Genomic DNA, 22,441 nt, shown 5'->3' on the forward strand with positions numbered 1-22,441 from the left:
ACATCGTCTAGCTAATGTATTTTCAATTTAATCAATATATATATATATATATATGTATATAAACAGATGGTGGTTATTATCTTCTTCTTCTCTTTTTTTTGGCATCATTAATTTATACCTTTAATTTCCTTTCTTGGATGCTTCCTGTCGTTATTTTTATTCCGTCTTTTTGGGAACAATATGACTGTACAAAACCTTTAATTTACTAATATTACACAGTGACCACATTCCCACTCAAGTGCCCTATACTTCTATTTTTTGCTTACATGATCAAGTCTCAACCATACAATATAACCACCAAAGATGTTGTGCAGCGGATAGGACTGTTCATCTTTTAATTAGAGGCTTCAGGTTCGAATCCTGATTATGAAAAATCTTTAGTAGAGCCATGCGCGTCACGAATTCGGAATAATCAGTCTCCAGTGCAGGTATCCGACATCGGATGAAAAACAAAAAAAAATACAATATAAGTTTGGGTGAATAGTCAAATATATACTTGATCATATCTTTCAATTAAGTTGGAATCTTGATAATTGTGGGTTCATATCTTCCCCTTTATATCTCGCAAATTCCAATTTATTCAGCAGAATTAATCATTTCCATGAGGTGTTTTAATTAAACTAGTGTACAGCATGCATTGACTGCGTCAAACATGACTAACTTTAATTTGCTGTGTTACACAATCATCAAAAAAATATTGGTTGATGTGTCTAAAGTTAATGGTATTGGTTTAGGAGGAGCTGTTTGTGAAAGTGATGTAAAATGTAAAAACTGTTTCACTGATTAGAGGTTGTAAGTTATGTTAGTGTTTGAATATATGATATAGGATCTTGATTTGAAATAATTCAAAATTCTGTAAAAAGGAATGATTTGAATTTATTTTTTAAAAATAGAAAACTTGAGTCAAAACTCAAAAATTAATTTTTGTAAAAAAAAAACATCCATCATTTTACATTTTATAAAAAAAAAAATCATGTTCGGCATGAAAGATTATCCGTACTATGTGAAAAGATTATATAAAAAAGTAACTAGTTACTATTATTGTTGATTAGTTGATCTTTAATTATAAAATTATGTGTCTTTGAAAATTTGTAATTGCAAATATTTATTTATAAAATGAATATTGAGATATGTGATTTATCAATGTGGTGCCTGAGGGCCGAGAATATTCTGATATCTTGTTATGAACTATGATTTATTAATTTAGTAAGATTGTGTAAGAATTGGAGAAAATTTGATAGTTTTTACAGCTAGTAGAGTTTTCATGTTTATGAAAACAAAAGTACAACTGAAAAAATACAAATCACATATACAAACAAAATTTCAATTTTATATCAATTTGATTTCAAATCATAATTTTCATATCGCATATCTAAACAGACCCTAATACGTGTCATACCCAAAAATGGATACATGATTAGAAAGCTCCGATATTAGAATAATGGCAACGACCTCAAGTGATAGTTCGCTCATATCTTATATATACGATCTGAGTCAAAGATATTGAGTTCAACGGAAATCATATATTACACCCTGGAACCCATATAATCTTTAGTAGACACATTTCAATGAATTCACTGTAAATGCTAATTTTCTGTTTCTCCTTTGCAATTTAGGAGATGTATATTGTTCATGAAAAACTATTGTTAGATTCTTAAAAGATAAAAAAGAGAGATAGCTATGAGTTCAAGTAAGAAAGTACAACTTCTCTTTTCACAGAGTTTCATTACCCCACCCCCCCTAAAAATTAAAAGCAATACTAATCTAGCTCCATGTACTAGCTCTATTTTTAGAAAGAAAGAAAAAAAGAGAGCACATATTTATAATTAATTATCAAGTCCACATTCATAGAAAGGAATGAGGCTAGTAAAACATTTAAAGAAATTTTGATGCCTCAAAATAATTTAATCATGAATTTAATAGTTTTGTTTTAATTTTAATTAAATTAATATTGAAGATTGTAAAGAAACCTACAAAATTTATATGAAGAAAAAAAACTATTTAGAGTACTTTTTAGCAGAAATATTTTAGAACTTGAATTAAATAACTCAAACTCATATTAATAAATATAGTTTTTACAATCATATCCAAAGTAATATATTGTTAATATATGGCTAACATGAATTTAATCATTACTTTATAAATAATAATAACACTTTGTAAAGTTTTCAATTATATAAGATAATATATTACAAGTAAATAACTCACCATAATGTCTAAAATGTGATTGAAAATTAAGTAAGATCAACCTTAAATCAATTACACTCACAATATAAAGTTGATTAACAATTATAATTACTTAAGACAAACATTCATATTTAACTCATAGAGCTTAAGTGAATTTTAATGCATACAATGTTTCTTTTGTAGTCACAAGTTATGTTATAACCAAATTAGATAACTTCATGTGATGATTTATTATCACATAAATATATACCTCACTTATTTAATTTGGAATTTTAAAATTATCTAATTAACATCGATTTAAAATGATAATTTTTTAACAACTTGGTTGTTTGCTAGTCAAATAAACAAAAATAATAATAAGAAAAAAGTACGTTAAAAGAAGAACTTTTACCTATGGACCAATATTAGGGATGATAGGGATGACAAAATGGGATTAGGCGGTCGCCGAATCAGTACAAATTTTAATAATTTATTATTTTTAACTGGTGCCTGAAGCAATGGAGCGTGGATTATGAATCAAGTACAAGAAAACTGAATAATAATAATTTAACTCACAATTCAATGTATTTTTTCCTTCCACTTTTATATTTCAGATTTATTTTAAAGCCAAATGATTAATTATAGTCAACAATGTATATTCAGAGATTATTGAAGGCAAGATGAGCAATTCAAAAAATTACACTATTAAACTCACAATGCACTTCACTTGAATTGTGAAAAAAAAAAATTAATATGCAACCACACCCACATAGCCTAGAACTCATCCGCACCATTGGCATTCCTACCTACCCACAATGCACTTCACTTGAATTGTGGGAAAAAAAATTAATCTGCACCACACTTGCATTGCCTAGAACCTAATCAAATTTTAAAGCAACTGAGACCTAATAGGGAAACCTAAGGTTGGAATAGATGGCTTAGTAATATTATGAAATGTCACTTACGAACTTATTTATTCTACTTTCATTAGAAAAGTAATTTTACTGAATTTAACGGAACTTGTTTTCTTAAAGAAATATTTTGACCAACCAAACATGAAAAAATTGACCAACACTTTTTATGTTTCCTCCCTAAGACACCCATGTAAATATTGATGAACCAAAAATAAGCTAAGACGAGTGATTAATAAACAAAATGCCACGGATTTCAGCAAAATTATGGGTTTAAATTAATTTAATTAAATAAGTAAGAACAAAATAATTACTGAGGTTTAAGGATGTGTCTTTCCCAATCAAAGACACCCAACTTGTCTACATCCTGAAAGGAAAGGAAGTTGGAGTATAATGAATTTCTTCCTAACAACTTTGAGATTACGACAAGAAGCATTTCACAAGCCTGATTTTTTTCCAATTTTGCTGCATCACTTAGCTCAGAAGACTGATCTTTCCATGGCTGGTAAAATGACCTGTTCAACAAGAGTAACACCGATTATCGCACTCCATTTATGAATTCAAAGTAGCAGTTAATTATCAGGTGGCGGAAAATGGGGAGAAAAGAAATATCATCCGCTAGAAAGTAATGCAGAGAGTTCATAGTAGTTTATGTACCATCTCCAGGTAGGATAAGCTTCAGCAGGGCAGTTAATCTTGGAGAAGAGGGTTGCCAACTGAATTGCATCATCGCCTAAGATGTCTGTTTCTGTCAAGCAGCCAAAAGCATAGTAAACAAGTTAGCCATTAGTTTGGAAGACAGGAAGTTGTCTTAAGTGCAGAAAGTAGTACTGATGATATTACAAGTGTACCTGTGCACGAAAGACTAGAAGAAAGAAGAAGACAAAGTGCAGAAACGACAGATGGAAGCACTGTGTAGTTTGTGCGTTGTAGCTGTTGCAGAAAAAAGACTGATGAGGCCAATGTTTCTTCACATGCAAATGTCCTGTTGGTACTGCTACATCTTTGATCGTCCCATTCCATTAGAGAGAGCAGGTTATTGAGCTTAGATCTGTCAAAAGAATGACAGAGGTCCAAATTACTGAATTTGAGGGAATGCTTTCCTACAATCACTGATGCAGCCAGCCAGCGAACAAGCTTTGATATCAGAGAATCGTCTGATTCTTCATCGGATTGCAGTCTCATAATGCAATCAAAATTTTCCGGCCCATGGACTTCTTCAATATTTGACTGCAAAGCAGTTAAAGTTGCCCACCGAACAAATTTGGAAACTTTTTCCTTGTCCTGGGAAAAATATAAAAACAAAGTTGTTTAACAAATAATATGAATATAGAAAATCATACATAAACACCAAAGCAGGTGATCTCCAGAAAAGCAGTAGTACTAAAGCTTGATGGGCATAATGTATGAATACATTAGCATACATGGACTAATTACATTGCAAGTCAGGATCTCATGGACTGAATATATCTTGAAGAAAAGAAGAAAAGAAATCTCACTTGCTTAAAAGGTAGAACCAGGACCTGGAAAAGCATACAGAACCAGAACAATCCATGGATTTTATCAACTTAATGAATTAATTTCAAGATATAAGGCTTCCCAGTGTGGTGAAGGTAACAAAGGAACTTCTAGAAAGGGGGTAGAAATGAGGAAAGGAGCGTAGGAAGTAAAAATGAAAATGATTTACTGCTTACATAGTCATCAGTGCAGAGTGCACAAGTTGTCCTAAATATATTTTTGAATGAAACTTAATATACCAAAAGCAGTCATTCAGATTATCAGTGTTACCCATGATCAGACAATGATCATCAATCACACATTGCATTTCATTGTTAACCGGAATCATGATTGTCACACTTACCTCAGAACTCACTGCCCTCCTAATTTTAGTGTAAAATAACCACAACTTAAATTTTAAAAAAGAACTCTAGAATGGATCTATATACAGAAGACTCGGGAACAAATCCTCCATTACCAGCTAAAGAAAACAACAATGAGAAGCAACATTTGTGTGAGTCCCAAAACCAGTCAAGCCAAGTGCAACATCAGTGATCATTCTAAAGACAGTAAAGCTTGTGATATGGAATACAAAGACAACAACAGGCCCAATCCATTCTGCATGCTGATGAGTGAAATATTTGTGCCATTTCATCGACAACAAGTGTGTCACACACCACAGTCCCGGGCATGAATTAATAGCTAGTCAGTAGATATGTTATCTGGGAGAAATCCTACATCATCAATAAATGATGGAAGTCACATATTGAACCAGTAAAAAGTCAACACTACGGCCTTGCATCACTTGCAACTGGGACGTGAACTTGACGAAGCGACACAAAAAAGGGTTCTAGTCCCACATTCAGTGCCAACTAAAGGAGCTAGACATGATCATTTAGGAACTGTTCTGGAATTCAAAAACAATTTTTCTACTGGTACTTGGGCAATCTGTCACGCTCCCACAGGAAAGATTCTCTTGGTCATACTCATACATAATCTACTTCTTTCATTAAGTGGATGATCAACTTATGCCACAGAACAATAGCAAAAGTGCAAAAATACAAGTAAAGACAGTAACATGCTGTTCCCCCAAAAGCAGTAAGAAACTAGTCTTGCACAGATGCATTTTTGTAAAGTTTTCAAGGTGCACTCCATGTTTAGCTTGCAGCAGAACATAAAGCTTCTTATCAACAGATAAACAGCTTATAGGAGTGATGGGGAAATACCATTTGCAAAATAGTTACTGGAGGAGTGCTCATTAGTACAGCTTCAAGTCCAATCTGTGCAACAAGACTTTGCCTTCCATCACAGCATTCATCAAGAACTTCACATAACTGAAGTAAACTCTCAACGGAGAGTGTGAAATGTGGTTGATAAACTTTCCTCTTTTGGGATATCCTCAATGCTGATCTCAATATTTGTAGAATCAGTTTAACAAGTTGAGTATTTACTTTAAGCCTTTCAACACCTTCAATTAGCATCTTGTATAGATTGCAAGAGAGTTCCACAAGCTGCTCCAAGGCATATTTCTGCATCCACTCAACAGTGTGTCTCGACAAAACGACTTCATTTAGGGCCTAAAATTAGAAATGTGTATTTTGTGGTTAAAGAATATTATTTAGCAGTAAACACAAGCTTTCAGGGAAATAAAACAGTTCAAAATGCAAAATGGTAAACAGTTCTGCTAGAGAGCAATGTCTTTAATTTGGGAAAAGTACCATAAGATCTATTATTTTGGAAGGGCTGAATCATTATTTAATTTATTGATGGGGATGAGAGCAGCGCTTCTGAAACAGAATGGAGTATAATGTACAGTGCTACTTATGGTGGAAAGTGATGCTGCATGCTACTGAGAACGTAAATCTGATTAAAGGTATAAAACATGGCAGATACCCAGGGGGAATCAAGGTTGATGCTTGCTATTTTTTACTTTGTACTGCCTAATAATACAAATAAGAAAATAATATTCATATATGTGATAACTCAGACATCAATCTACCATACCCCAGAAACACTCTTTAACAGTGAATACATTGTCATGCATCCTAACATATAGGCCATCATTTAATGCAGACATATCTTGCTCCTCAGACTTCACTCACATCCATATAATATAGCCCACCGGTCATTAAGAAACAAGAAAATATATTTTCTCTAACACCTTAAATAGTCAAGAGATAATAAAATAAAAGGGACAAAAAAGCTTGAGAATTATTTATATTATACTTAATAATGGGAACAAATACCTCCAGTATAACAGTAAACTCAACCAATGAATTTCTTCTGCATTGACTCCAAGAAAGAGATGAAACAACACAGGATGACCATGAGATCAAGCCACACTGTTCAACCAAGTACCTGGCCATCTTAGGTATTCTGACAGACTTCCTCACTATCTGCAACATTAACCATCAAAATGAATTCAGCTCTTGCTTAGGAGTGGCTCATCACTCTTAGAAAAGAGAAACATTATCTAGTGGAAAAACATCTTTTGGATGGAGAGGGTAAAAACAAGTTCCTATGAAGGAAAAAATAAAAATTTTGGATCCACATTAAACCAACAAACCAAAAGACCACATTTTGTTCCGCATTAAATTAACAATTTAAAGACCACATTCTTTTGACAGTCTATGTGAAACAAGAGCTTCATGTACCCAAGATTTTTGACAAAAAAAAAGAATGTACTTGAAAGAGAAACAAACTTGCCAATACATGCACTTATAGGGTTTTTGAAGTTAATTCTTTTATAGTGAGTAAATTGGGAATCCCTGTATACAAGACGTACACAAATGTTAATAGTTCTACATACAGGATTATCTAAAAAAAAAGGATAAAAATACTTTCATTTTGGAATTTTACTCACTTATTTTCTAACCGCATGAAAGGATAACTTAATAAGCTGCTTAATTTAGGCTCCCCAAAAATACTTCTGAGGAAACAGCTGCTTCATTTTGAAACTTGTATTGAGTTTGTTTTTGATGTATGCAAGTGAAAGAAACTATTTTACACACCTCAACCTAAAGTAGCGAGAGAAGAGAAAAGGAAGAGATTTACTTCTAAACAATAATCCCCACCGGAGAAAATAAAGCAGTCAATACTCTAGTACAATTAGACTTCTAATTCTGAATGACTCCATCCAGCTAATAAGAAACTAAACCAATAAATGTGACAACAGTTTGTTTGTTGCTTTGATTATTGGATCTCGCAATTAATATGAATGTGATGATAGCACAATTATGGCACAGATATTATCAACACAATATCATAGCTAAAATGCTATTTGTATAATCCTGTCTTCAATGGTAGAGGTGATTTGAAAGAAAAAAAAAGGTGCTGAGGCCGATGATGACAGTTCGATAGTCCCTTGATTTATTTGTCTCCCTGACTACAAGCAAAATTATAAGAGTCCACACTTATGGAGTAATTTAAAAGGCTCAAAATACAGCAAAATGAGTGAAAAGGGGCATTGGGGGATATGCAAGTCAGTGAGGACGATCTGGAATACAGTGCCATCTTGTGTATGTTGGGTAATATGGAAGGAAAGAAATGTAAGATGCTTCAAAGAAAATATAGAGGCTGCACAGGCTAGGAAGGATGAAGTTTGCATGTTTGACTTAATAGACTCTGCAGGCGTAGGATCCTATATAGGCAAAGCCTTTTCTTTTTTTTTGTACAGAAAGGTTTCTATCTTTGTAATCCCTGACACTCACTCAGTTCCAAATTTCTGATTTTTAATGTACTTTACCAGGATGACAGAGCAATCACGCCTTGCTCCCTCCTGACATCTATTGGGAGGGAACCTCCTTTCAGAGTGTGATTCGTCGTTTCCAATGCGGTTAATTGCTATTAGGCTTCTGGAAAAAAAACCAGGTCTCTTGTTTCCAGTTTTTTTTCTTAATCAACCATAGGGTAGATTGGGAAGTGCGAGAGAGAAGCCCCCGTTCTAACCAAATTTCCTTCTTTCGCAGGGCCACTTATATTGCAAAACTTTCAGAGATGGGATGGAAAGTCTTTCGTGAGAAGAGATGGTAGGCTCAAGTAGTTTTTAGCTGCTAAACTTAAAATAACTAGGCGTTCGGTTTCAGTTAAAAATAGAGTCATTATCATAAAGCATAAAAGTAAAAGACCACCAGAAAACTCAGCAAAGTAAACAATAGGCAAAATATAGGAAGAACAAAAGACATCAAAATTCACAAGAAAACATGTGACAGTTACCTGAATAATCAACTTCTTCAGTTAAATAAAAAATCACCAAAATGCCGAAGACATTAACCATCAAAAGGTAACCACGAAAACTTCAAAAAGTAAGCAAGACACAGACTCCAAAAGGAGGAGAAAAAGACAACAAAGCGTAGGACTTTGGTTACCTGAACAATCAACTCCTTCGATTCATGATCAGAAATGGGAGAAACATAAAAACTGAAAAGGGTCTCAAAAATGGCATTTCTGATGTATATTTGAGCATCGTCATCCACATTCAATCCTGAGCATAATAGACGTAGCATCCACAACCTCTCTGTTATGAAATTAGTTGAGATACTCCAGAAAAAAGTCTGGAACAATGGAATACCCTGTAAGAAATCAGAGGGGAAGAGAGGAAAACCGCTGTTAGACTACAGTCAGATTACGACTACATATGACTGGACAGTTGATCATTAGGACACATGGAACTTATAAATCTTCCATTTTAAAGATATACCTTCATATTTGCATTTGGAGAGCGGATCAGATATTTACTTATTGCTGAATAATGGTCATGTGAAGGATCCAAAAGTACATAAGAAGCCTCTGCAACAAATATGGCAGTTACGGATGAAATCTTCTGCCAAGGCTCTTCAATACCATTTTGCAAGTATGACATTAGGAGACGAAGTCGCATCACATCCTTCCTCTTCTGACATCTCTACAGGACACAATAAAACTTTTTTTTGAAAATAGGAAACAATAAAACTTTATAAAATCATGACATGATACTTCTACTGAAGAGTCACTAAAGCAGCTCTGGAGAGATATCAACATCTTCTCCTGGAATTATGATTAGAAGTTGATCATTACAGATTACCCTGTTTCTCCTATATAGGTAGGGATCTTTTATCAGACAACATCGGATGATACTTGTTTGCAACAAATTTTAAAGTGATGAAAAAATAAATTGTAACCACAAATAAAATATGAAGAAACATAATTTTATTGATAAAACAATATGGGTTAAATCTGTTTGTTCCCTTGATTCTTCTATCTAAATTTTCTCTGTGATTCGAGGGCTATAAGTAGCGTATTTCTCAAACATAGGATGATTTGGACTTCCTTCCTTGGATTTATTTGAACTCCATGCAAGGAGAATTCTGTGTATCAAAGTATTTAGTTGTCAACAAGAGTTCAGCAATCTTGATCTCTTTATGAATACCAATAGTTAGGAATATTCGAGATGACTTTTCAAGGGAATATAACACCATTTATATAGGCATGAACTACGGTTTATGATCGAGTAGCCTCCCAAAATCCGAACTGGAATTGAACACATCTTGTACAGTCTCAATGGAATTGAATATATCTTTTAGAGTCCCATAAAATTTCAATGTCTACAAATAATTTGTTGTAAAGTGATGGAAAATAATTGCTATCACAAATGCAATATGAAGAAACATAATTTTATTGATAAACATTGATCTCCTTATGAATATCCATCCCAAGAGTTCACGGGATATTTGAGATGCCTCTTAAAAGAGAATATAATACCCTTTATATAGGCATGAACAAGAGTTTAGGGTTGAGTAGCCTCCAAGAACCCTATCTGGAATTGAACACAACTTGTAAAGTCCTATAAAATTTCAATGTCAATAATACTATTTTGTCACAAATTTCTATCTTTTTATATATTTGCAGGCACAACCACATCATTGAACCTACAAAACTCAGTTCATAATACTAGCCTCTCCTTATAGCCTTTGTTTGAGAAGCACCAAAAATATACATAGGCTACTAAACTATTAAATTCCATGGAGCCCAATACTTCGTCATAATTTTAGTAGCTAATATAAGCTAAGTAGCTCGGACTTGGCAATTTTGGTGCCGCACTCGTATCGACACGACATTGACATGGTAAGGGTGTGGGATCTATGTCGGATCCGGTCAAACGACATCGGTGTGTTGACCAACAATTTGGAGAGAAAATGAAATTCTGATATCTCAAAGTAAAGATTTAATAGATCGAAAACAAAATTCCTTCAATTCTGCTGCTATATAGTAATTTATACTAGTCCCTCTGTCTCCTTTGAAGGTTTTTTAGGTAAATCTTCTTGTTCATGTTGGGTGTTGCAGGTTTCTAAAATTTAAGAGCTCTACAATTACAATTTCTATTTTTGGAGCAGAGAAGCCGAGAATTGGTGATGCCGTGGTGGACTACTAGACTTTGCATGTTGTGAGTTGTATTGTATTGGGGGAAAACAAAGATATGGAGAACTTGTAGGGGAAGAAGATGCAGGAGAGAAGACGATGTAGAGGAACAAAGATGAAGAAGACGACTTACACCCCAAGACTAATTTATTACCTATTTTAATTGACCTTTAGTCCTTTATTAGATGCCACATTTATGGTTTATTATTAAGGATAAATATATATATATATATATATATTATATTGTTTTCGTAAAATGAGATAAATATTACATATTAATTAGAGTTTATAAATGTGAAACATTATAATTATCTAATTATAAAATTAAAGATTAAAAAAATTGTTGAGTCCCAGCTCTTGTATCCGTATCTAGATCCATATCCCTGAATCTTAAAATTAGATCATGAAGGACCGGATATGCGGCTCCGCATCCGTTGACACCCGTACCCGAGTTCGAGCAACTTAGAATATAAGTTTAGTTTAAGTCTCCTACTATTGCTCAACACTGTTATTTAGATGAGAGTCGAAGTTTTATTGTATTTAACTAGAAAAGAGTCTAAAGTTACTTCAGAAGAATTTCATTTTCTTTGATATAAAAGTGTATCCAACAGTACTTTTGATGAAAAGATTTTGGAAACTGCTTTCCTTTTTGGGAAGTGGACATTATTTCAAGAAAATTCAGAAGTAAGAAAGAAATTCCGAGAGGCATGGAACACTGAAGAAGGTATATCACTAGCTTCTACTCATGAACACTCTCTAAAAGAAAACTCATGGTTCAACGACCACTCTTGAGGGGCTAATACTCAGCCTTCTGTAAATGGGTTGCCTCTTCTCTAAGTTGATCGTGCAAATACTCTTTAAGGTCATTTGGTAGGATGCATTAGAAAAAAAAAATGCATTAGCTTTATGTATTACCAATACTTTGTTTGGTACACGTTTTCAACCTATGAAACTAACACTCTATTTGGTATTATGCTATGTATAACTTCTTTTTTATGACCATGGTATCTGAATCAGCTTGATAACTCTGTCCACCAAGGCTAGGACAAATGGGAAGAATCACAAAGTGTTTTTTTGTCTCCGCTAGGAATTGAACCTGAGACCTCATGGTTCTCAACCACTTCATTGATCATTATGATATGTATAACTAATCTATGTGAAACATGGTATTAGCAATGCAAGGAGTTTTAGTGCATGTATTAATACGAATAAAGACACTATTGCCCCTCATAACCTTTTTCATATCTTTTCCACCATATTTGTGGAGGGTATTTTTTTTAAACAATTAATTTCTTTTAGAAATTATGCAATGTGTGTTATTTTTAATACACCAAGCTAAACACTGAATAAGAAATAGTCTCAGCATAACTAATGCAAGCATAACTAATACCAACACTACTAATACACCATATTCAGCACTATCCTCACATACCCTACCAAACAACCCCTTAATGCTAAGGATCTTCAAGAATCCCCTTAAAATGCATTCTTGTCAAGTGCCAAGATAAGTCCACTGCCTACCTAGGCCTTTAATCAACTATTTTCTAGTTTATTCAGGATAATAATAAATGTTCTCAAAATTTATTTAAATGTAAAACACATACTAAAGATTGGATGCTTCTCGGAAAGAATCATGTTTTTATTCTCTACGGTCACATACATAGACAACTCCTTAAACTTGGCACAAATTGGACACTTCAATTTTACTAGGTGACCAGATAGACACCTCAACTAGATAGGAATGTATCTCGTGAATATAGAAGTCGTACATGGCATAGAACGTATTTCACACAATTTTAAGTGCATAAATGGCTTAAAATTAGCTGACATCGGTTTTATTTCACACTTCTTTTTTACGTTCTTTGGTTTTTGTGTGAACACAAATCCAGCATACTTCTCCGGTCAAATGTCCACCAGTGGCACCACCACCACTTCCATAGTTGCCAAACCAACCACGCACCACCATCTTTATGTTGCTAACAGCATATCATTGGTCAAATCACAGAAAATCGTGCAATGTTTAAGTAATGAAATCACAACTAAGGAGAGAAAAGTTATGACAACGATATATACCTCCAGTACACTCTTGAATCTTCCAAGAACCTCGTAACCTAGTTTCCTCATGTCATCATCAGGTGAAGATATACTGACAACAGCAATCGCAAGCAAGCCTAAGCTTGCAAATTCCAAAGGCTCAATAAACCCCATAGAAAGACAGTGAACTGAGAAGTGCAAAATAAAAATGGGATCATACACACGGAGTTTCTCAGCATCTGCATATTGTACCTGCAGAAAATTCCATAGTTTTGAATGTGACAGGATTGGGAGAAACTACAGAAATATCCCCTATTTCTTTTCCTCAAAATTGGAGGAACATCAGAGATTATGGAAAAAAAGAAAAAACGAATTATCATTAATAAGAGTACCTCATATCCAAAGTCAGGATAATCTTTTTTAGGTTCTTTGAGAATCCCTGAACCAACTGTTCTATCATATGGGAAATAAAGCACAGTAGTTGCACAAACTTTGGGGTCTATGGGAATGTTTTCTCTGAAGCAGATCCTGCGGTAATCATCAACTGCTTCAGCTTCACTCAAATTACTAGAGATAGTCTGCTCCAGTTCATTTTCTTTTCTGACTTTCAGCAGAGCACTACCCCATAGATAATCTAATTTAGCCATACTTCCTTCGCCCAAGTCATTAGTCGAATTGATCTCATCCATTAAGCTGTATATCTCCAAGTCAATCACACTCATACTAGCACCATAAGAAGATAATAGCAAGAAGAGCAATTCCTTTAAATTTATTCCAATGTCTTCTACATTATTAATATCACATTGTCGAGCCCTGATTTGGAAAAGCAACCTAAGCAACTTCACAAGTTCTAACTGCCGAGCACGTTCCTCAGATAGTTTACAACTATCTTTTAAATCATAGGCATCTAAATCAGCAAATTGAACATATGATCTCATGATGCTAGGCAAAGGAGTAAATATCATCCCAAAGTGAGAATGACCAGCTGAGATGTGAGAAGAATGGATGGTAGCTGCAAATTGAGAATGTGCAAGCAACAGTTGAATAATTGAAATGCAAGAGAACTTCCCCTCGGATACTGATGAGATAATAGCTCGGAGCATCCCCAGTGTCAAAGGATCGTAAAACCTATGCAGAAGAGATGACTTACCAAGTTGCTCTACAAATGGAAGAGATTCCAAATTCAGAAGACAACCATGCATCTCCCTTGTTATTTCCGTTACATTTTTTAGAATATATACTTCCAAATATCTAAATATGGAACAGCTTCCAACTTCCATTTGCCTGAAGTCAACAACGTTCAAAGAGCATCTCTTGACGATAAGCTGCCAGGATTGAACCAGCAAGTTCAGAAACCGGATTCTTGTCAAGTCTAAAATGGGGCACTCTTCTGAAGCAATCACTTCTGCGTTTTTCTTCAGCAGAGACGGAAACTTTCCCTTCTCGGGGAATAAAAGGGCACTGCACAAACGTATTTTTGCAACAGTCCTGTTGACAACATTCAAAGACTCTTCGACTGAATAAGAACCATCTTGAGTGAGATCGAACTCCAGCAGATCACTACAATCACTTGAGCAAACAGAATTGAATATACTCAAGCGTTTTTTCACTTTCACCAAATCACCTCTTAATTCAAAGAACAATTGGACTACAAGAACAGTATTTGCGAGAAGGCTACCTGAGACAAGATTCGGAAAATCTTCCATTGACAGGTTTTCAAAATATTCTACCTTAAATATCTCCCTGGAAACATAACTTTTCCAGATAGAGAAACCTTGTTTGAGTATTTCCCAATAAAAAGAAGCTATATGCTCATGAAGCATGCAAAGCTGGCCCCCAAATTTTGCAGGAATTGAGTTCAAGTACAGGATAACAGTGGGAAGAAGCATCAGTGCGTCTTCATCAGAAAAATCACAAATTGGTGGTACTGTACAAGGCTTGACTACCACATATTTATTCATCCTGTCTGAAAATAACTTCCCAAATACAGATAGATGCAGAGGGCTTATATCAGCAACAAGAAACAAGATTTCAGCTTTTCTTTTGGTTATTTTGAGCATGCAATGAGAAAGGATATTGACATGAGTGTTAGCCACAGCTCTACATGTATCCTTAAGAAAAAGATGGCTTTGCTTCTGCATAGATTTATGTACTTTCACAACTTTTACAGCTTTTAGCAGACAGGCATCAGCAACATCAAGTTCAAATCGAGTGGCAATATCATATACTTGCAAAAGGACTTTCTCATAGAGGATGACATCATTTTGTTCCTGTTGAATTCCCCAAAACAAGCAGATGGGGATTTTTTCTTGTGGCTGCCACATGTATGCCGCCAGATGATCAAATGCAGAACCAGCAATGTGTAATCCAACACAGAGAGCTGAAGTCAGCCAAACAGAACGATCCTCAAGGTCAATCAAAGACAGAATCCAATGGGCCAATTCAAGCACCTCAAAGGGAGATATGAAATGAATCAAACTATGTAGAGCATATAGTACAGGAACTAAAGGTATTAAGTTCTTAGACTTCATGCATTCGTTCATCTTGAGCCTAAATGTCAGAACCAGTTTCTTTACCACATTTTTGAATGAACTAACAACATGTTTATTGGCATGATAAACTTCAGATGAGGAGCTTTGGCCAAAGCAGAAAGACAACCAGAACTCAGAAGTAGCTTTTACCAAATTAAGCACATGATGATCCGTCTTGCAAATTTTCAGTTTAACTGATTCAACAAACTGGTCTACACTGTCCTTAATTGTTCCACATGCAAAATCACTGTTAACAGGGGATGGGTACTCCAGCACAGCTACCACAGCAGGGTGATCAAGGATAGTTACAACCAACTCTTCAATAAAGTAAGTTGAGAAAGGACTACAGGTGTCTACACCACAAGAATTGGATTTTTCAGCCAACAATTTTTTCAACATGCCGCTTAGGAGAAGGAAGCAAGCTGCGGAAAGTTTTTCAAGTCCCTCAAATTGCTCATGTCTATAGGATAACTGAGTTTGATTCAACCAAAAGAGTAAATAGCGGAAACAGGAAAGAAGATGATCAGATGTCTTCTCTGAAAGCTTTGCCAGAAGCAAGCTTTGCAATCCTGATTGATCCGACAAATCCAGTCCATCAATATACAGAACAGCTGGAAAGAGAACATAAAAAGGTGCATGCTCCAAAAATACAGAAAATGCATCAGACTCGTAGTCCATTGTTCTCCCACCACTTAATCTAGCTAAGGCCCTTTCCATACCCGTGAAGAAAATTTCTGGCCATCTCTTAGAAGCATCATTCAGAAGACTAGGTTCTGAAAAAAATAGTTGCATCAACAGTGACAGAGGGACCCCGAGCAATTTATTCGAGACAGATACTATCGAAGGGAAATTCTGTATTATCTCAGCTGATGTTGTGCAAGCAATTGAAAAGCAAAACCCAATGGTCAATCCAACCAGACTACCATCAGACTCACTCTTAAGCAATCTTTGGACTTCACCGACAGTACAGGTAAAAGAACTTTCGGTATACACAACTTCCTTGATGTTGGAAGATATTCTGTAAGTTCCCTGCAAAATTTTCCGTGACAAATGTAGCAATCTCTTGAATGGCCTCCACTCGCAGGGACATTGAGAATCATCCAAGTCATATGGAGCATCAAGTTTCTCAGACAACTTCACATCAATTATTGAAGACAAAAGTAATGGGTCCCCCTAACAAAGTTCAGGAAAGATATAAACTGTCAAGTGGGGAAAACACCTTAAGTGCTACTGTGCTGCCAATTCAAATGGAAAAAACATTTAAATGAAAGGACAGATGCTACCTGAGTCTCCAGAAGATACTTTAAGGTATTGCACACATATGACGAAACCATCGACTTCTCGGAAGCAGAAAAAGCACCAGTTTCAGCAGTTGCCAATGTTAGGCACCTATCCAAGATGCAGATTGTGAAAGGGCTGAAATCAGGAGATATATCTGCAAGAAGTGTCAATAACTGTCAGAATATTGCAAGTGATCTCTTTCAGCTGCTGCTAAGTTCTTCTTTTCAAGTTTACAGTATTTCGGCAATGAGATTTACAAGCCACTGGGTTAACTACTTCAGTTATCATGACAAATAAGATGGTCAGAGTAAAGGATGGAGGAAAAGTTAACTTTCCAATTGAAGGATGGTCATGATGCACTGCGAATCCCATAGAAACTGAAGTATTAGGTCAGAAACAGCAAAATAGAAGTGTTTTAACCAGTGAATAAGTAGAATAACAGTCAAGGCCCAGGTAAAAAAAATTAAAGGAAGGACAAAAGAAAATAGGAAATATTCAATAGTGTCAACTGAACATAAAAAATATTCACTATATAAAGTAAAAGTAACACCCATCTTAAACTATGTTGCAAAGACCAAGAACACTATATGAATCATCAATTACCTTTGATGCCTGGTATGCTACTCAAAGAAGACCTTAAAAGATCCGAATAACAGAATAACTTATTGCCAGACTCAATTACAGCATCACGTAAGAAAAGAAGAACAGGTGAGGACAATTTTCTGTAGATATCACACCCTACTCCTCCTCCAAGCATGTTGTCTTTGCTGTACCCAGGAATAAAGAAGAACCATGAACAAATTTCCTTTGGGTTTTTGTCAAATGCACCAGTACTATACATTGATGTCTTTGCTAGAATGTACGCTTGATCTTTAATGTCTCTGTTGGGTGAAAACATTAACAAGTCCAGAAATGGAAGCAAATGCTTGTACATTTGTGAGTGAACTCTTGTTGCAATTTCGCATTTAGAGGACCAACCAACATGTTCTTGGAGCAGAGATAACAGAGTTTGCTGCAACATAGTTGGCAAAACCAGCAGGTTGTTTGGTAGAATTTTGAAGAAATCAAACAATCCTTCCAACATCTTAGGCATTGTTTTCTGCAAGAAAGAAACAAAAAATATCCAAAAAGTAAGCATTAAATATCAGGATTTCTTCATTTCGTTTTTCCTATTTGAATTAGGAACTATTAACTTTGCTTAAACGAATTTACCCTAATAAATCAGATTACTATATATACCATCTTAAACAGCAGAGAAACTCCAGCTTCGGGGCACATACGAGAAGAAGAAAAGAAAATTCAACAATATAATTTCAAATATAAATAGGCTTTAATAACATGTACATCTGAAGTTCTACTTAGGAACATGACGTAAAGTTAAAAGTTCATGACACTGACATCCTTAAATTCAAACCACATGCTCCAAAATCACTGATTGATCTATCAAGAAAATGAAATAGTTTAAATGAGAATAAATAGATAGGGGAACCAGTGGGTCTACAGCCATGCAACACGAATTCATAGGGGAGTAAATAATATATGGAATCGATAAATCAACCTTGTTGACACAATGTCAGAGCACTTAAACATTTCATGAAACGGAGTTTTTGAGGTCCCATGAACATTGTTGAACAAGTTACAAAACTGTGCAAAAAGAAGTAGACTAACTTGATCACTCACAGCATGTAGTGGCTTATGTAAGCACTAACTTAATACGATACAGCTATAGTTAATACAGAGTCAAATGAAAGGGATACTGCAGATAAGCAAAACATGTTTTTATATGCAAAAAATAATAATAAAAATTAAATATCAGATTTTAGATGCAAAATTTTATTTTTTCTCAATGCAACCAAAAGCTTCCTCTTCAATTGCACAGTATTTTTCCATAAGCCAGAACAACTAGGATTCAAGAACTTGGAACTCACATAATATATTGTTAAGACATTAAGCAACTTGGCATAGAATAGCACTTCTGTGTCTTCTATAGTAGAGTCTGGCAAGGGAGAAGAATGCAAACTCCAGAGTTCTGTTATAAGCTTTACAAAATAAGTGTCATCTTTAGAATCATCCATGTCATCTACATTTATGATTGATTCACCATCCAGGGACAGAGCTGCATCAGGGGAGTAACTAACCCCCCCTACAACGATATCTGTATCCTCATTTGCAGCGTCAATTTTCAGCTTCTTCCTAATACTCAGCTTATCTCCTATTTCAGAATCTGCAGGTCTTTTCGAGCGTTGCTCAAGACCTTTGTAAAATTCGTTCAATGAAGAGAGCAACGAGAACAGAACTTGAGGATCAGGGAGTAAAATCCGAACTGCATTCCAGATATCTTGCTTGAGGGACTCCCATTTGTGGATCATTTGACCTTGGGAAGACATGACACTGTTTAAAGCACTAATTAGTAACTCCAACAGTTTCAGAACCTCCAACACAAACTTCAAAGTTCCATGTTTCACTAGAGGATCCGAATGAAGTAAACCTTTATTAATCACCAGTCGAGAGAAGGATCGTGGTCCAATGCACTTCATGATATTTTGCACCTCTGGGCTGTTAAGAGTTGGCGGCTCCTGGTTTTGAGAATCAAGAAACCCAAAGACAAGTCCATCACCAACAGAGGAGAGCACATTTGCTGCCAAAGAAACTGAAGCAAACCTGCAAGTAATTGAGTCACAATAGACAAACAACAATAAAACCAATACTAATATTCAAAAAAAAAACTCAAATTAGCAAATATTATCTAACCAGTTACGCGATGAAGGGTCTTCAAGACTGTATGGGAACTCGTCCAAATAAGCTGAACCAAAAGATGGCTTCCCCTTAACAATTGCCAAAAGCAGATTTCGGTGATTCTCAATCTCTCCAGCTTTTAACTTCTTCATAAGGCCCAATAATCTGTTTGGGTTTCCTCTCAATGGTTTAGGTACCCTCTTCAAATCTGGCATCAATCCATTCGAAGGATCAGTACATACCATATATAACACTTCATGAGCTAATTCTGCGGCAAATCCACCACCATCTCGTCCCGAAATGCTAGCAAGCTGCTCCAAAGTTACACTCCCAAAGAGCACACTTCTAAGCCCAGTGGGCACCAGTGAATCCGGGACAAGAACCCTATCACGCAAAGTGGATAACACATAAACCACGGTATCATCATCATCATTTCCCAACCCGCGAAGCACTCCAGAATACATATCCTTCTGCTGCAACACGCCTCTCAGCAACCTAGCATTCCCAACCTCCAAAAATGATACTGCAAAACCCACAAAAGCCTTCCTCGTCGAATAATGCTTCTTTTTCCCTTCAATTTTCTTTGCTTTCCACTCAGCTAGTCTCCCAAATATAGGTATTTTGAAATCAAAACTCTTGGCCACTTCCCATGCCATCCACGAACTACGCCTAGCTATAGAAGCCAACAGAGAAAGCGCAGCTCGTTGGCGCTTTGCTTCTTTACTATTCAATTCTTTATACAAATCATTCATTCTCTTTTCCACAATCAATTTTGCAAACTTATCTAATGCGTTAACTATTACAGCAACTTTTGGATCTTTATCCACCCTGTTTTTCCCATAGTATTGGTTGAAAAATCCAGAAATCAAATTTAAAACAACGTAAAGTCCAGTTTTGCTTTTTCGAAGCTCCCAAGCTTGTTCGAGTTCCATACACTTGGATGAATTCTGGATGTATAAGCTGAGAAATTCAAGTCCAGAGTCGGACTTGAGAAGTTTGACGAACTCTTTTGAAGCATCGGAACAGAGTTGGAAATCTGTGGAGGTTAAGTTACGAAGAAGCTCTTTGAGTTTAGCCTCGTGAACGAGTTTATTCCCGAACTGTGGTATTGTTGCTTCTTCCATTGTTTCGCCAATTCAAAAACAATGCAAAAACCCTCAATCTACGTAAAAAGAGGTAAAACAGAGGAGATAAACATTCAATGAAAACTTCCCCAGTTAAAAAAAAAAAAGTTTTTCCAAATGTATAACTTATGTAATGCACCAAATAACAGCTTTAAATGCGTCATTCATAAGAAGATACCCATACCTGAGTGGATGAATTTGACAGTTACTTCTTCAGTTCTTCCTATGCAAAATAGCTAAACTGGAAACAACTTAACGTAACAAATACATGAATTTCAAGCTAGGAGGCGAAAGGGTAGACTTTCAAAATAGAAAAGTAGAAATTTTGATTTCAAATAGAGTGAATAAACTGAGAAATTTCTATTTGTTCAACTTTTGGAAGTTTGTTTTTAGGGTTTCATACGCTTTTCTTATTCAACTGATATGAATAATGAGCTTTTCCATTGAAAGTCGATTACCTTCGCGCTTCAGAATTTAGGGCTTGGTTACAGGGGACAATGAATTAAAGGCGATAGAAAAGTTTCAAAATGAAATGTAGGTGACTCAAGTTTTAATTATTGAGTAGGGGTGACAACTTTTAAATTAAGGATTAATGGAATGGATTTCTCATCCTCAAATTTTTTATTTTATACTTTGGTCCATCTTATATAAAATATTAATAATAAAAAATGGAGGGAAAAAATGACACCAACGACTCACAACTCCTTTTTTCCTTTACTCTCTCTTACCTATTCTTCCATTGTTGTTTCTCTTCTTCTTCTTTATGTTCATTATCATCTTTTTCTTCTTCTTCTTCTTTCTTGTTTACCATCTTCTTATTTTATTGTTTGTCGTAACATTCACATTGTTGGTAATGCAGTTATCGGATCAAATTTCATTCCTATTTCACTGGGCATTACTTCATAAGTGATTTTGGTAAGTAATTAATGATTTTTAACCTAATTTTTCATTTGGATATTTTGAGTGTTTCTTCAATAATTTATAATCGTGTATCCAACAGATAAGTCATCTGTTGCAACAAATGGCTTTCCTGTTGGATACATATTACAATATCAGGCCAAGCTGAGACAAAATCAAAAGCTTGTCCTAACAAATAAGTCATATGACTCATTTATTGCAACAGATGACTTATCCGTTGGATACATATTACAGTACCAGATCAAGTTGGGACAGAACCAGAAGTTTGTCCCAACAGATTAGTCATTTATTGCAACAGATGAGTCATTTGATGCACCAAATGACTCATCTGTTGCAACAAATGGCTTACCTGTTGGATACATGTTATAGTACCAGGTCAAATTGGGACAAAACCAAAAGTTTGTCCAAACATGTAAGTTATATATTGCAACATATGAGTTACTTGTTGCAATAGATGACTCATTTGTTACAACAATTGACTTACATGTTGGATAAGCTTCTTGTTTTGGACATGTATCCAACAAGTGAGTCATCAATTGCAATAAGTGAGTCATCTATTGCAATGGATGACCTACTTGTTGCAACAAATCACTGACTTGTTGGGACAATAATTGTGCATATGATTTTTTAACTGTATATAGTCACTCAACTTTACTATACAATCATTATTAAATAGTTTTAATAAATTCTTTTAGGTACCATTAATGGAAGAATCAATAATAATAGTTGTTGACTGTTATGGAGAATGAATCGAGAAGAACAATCTTGTATCTCATTTTTATAATGCAGCAAAAGCGTACAAAGAGTTGAGTTCTATGACCATTTCAATCAAATAAGCGATATGGTA

General features: G+C 35.1%; 1 protein-coding gene across 1 annotated transcript; it reads right to left on the reverse strand.

The window, feature by feature from the left end:
- Positions 1–3,309: 3,309 nt before the first annotated feature.
- LOC102599460 (uncharacterized) lies at positions 3,310–21,178 on the reverse strand. The gene is made up of 14 exons (XM_006344762.2): positions 20,861–21,178; positions 19,568–20,714; positions 18,745–19,477; positions 17,420–17,915; positions 16,819–16,970; positions 13,397–16,708; positions 13,044–13,256; positions 9,274–9,477; positions 8,942–9,145; positions 6,821–6,970; positions 5,801–6,151; positions 3,929–4,361; positions 3,735–3,825; positions 3,310–3,592 (listed from the first exon to the last, which is right to left on the reverse strand). The coding sequence occupies exons 2-14, from the start codon at positions 20,674–20,676 to the stop codon at positions 3,388–3,390; spliced, it is 7,653 nt and encodes a 2,550-aa protein (XP_006344824.1). The 5' UTR covers positions 20,677–20,714; positions 20,861–21,178; the 3' UTR covers positions 3,310–3,387.
- Between the last annotated feature and the right edge of the window lie 1,263 nt (positions 21,179–22,441).

Source organism: Solanum tuberosum, unplaced genomic scaffold (genome assembly GCF_000226075.1).
Source record: "Solanum tuberosum cultivar DM 1-3 516 R44 unplaced genomic scaffold, SolTub_3.0 scf00060, whole genome shotgun sequence".
NCBI classification, from domain to species: domain Eukaryota; kingdom Viridiplantae; phylum Streptophyta; class Magnoliopsida; order Solanales; family Solanaceae; genus Solanum; species Solanum tuberosum.

Coding starts and splice junctions, on each gene's coding strand:
- LOC102599460 (XM_006344762.2), bottom strand. CDS start 20,676: ATGGAAGAAGCAACAATACCACAGTTCGGGAATAAACTCGTTCACGAG. Junction 16,971..17,419: donor TAGCATACCAGGCATCAAAG/GTAATTGATGAT, acceptor CACTTCTTGCAG/ATATATCTCCTGATTTCAGC. Junction 4,362..5,800: donor CAGTAACTATTTTGCAAATG/GTATTTCCCCAT, acceptor TATTTTTCCCAG/GACAAGGAAAAAGTTTCCAA.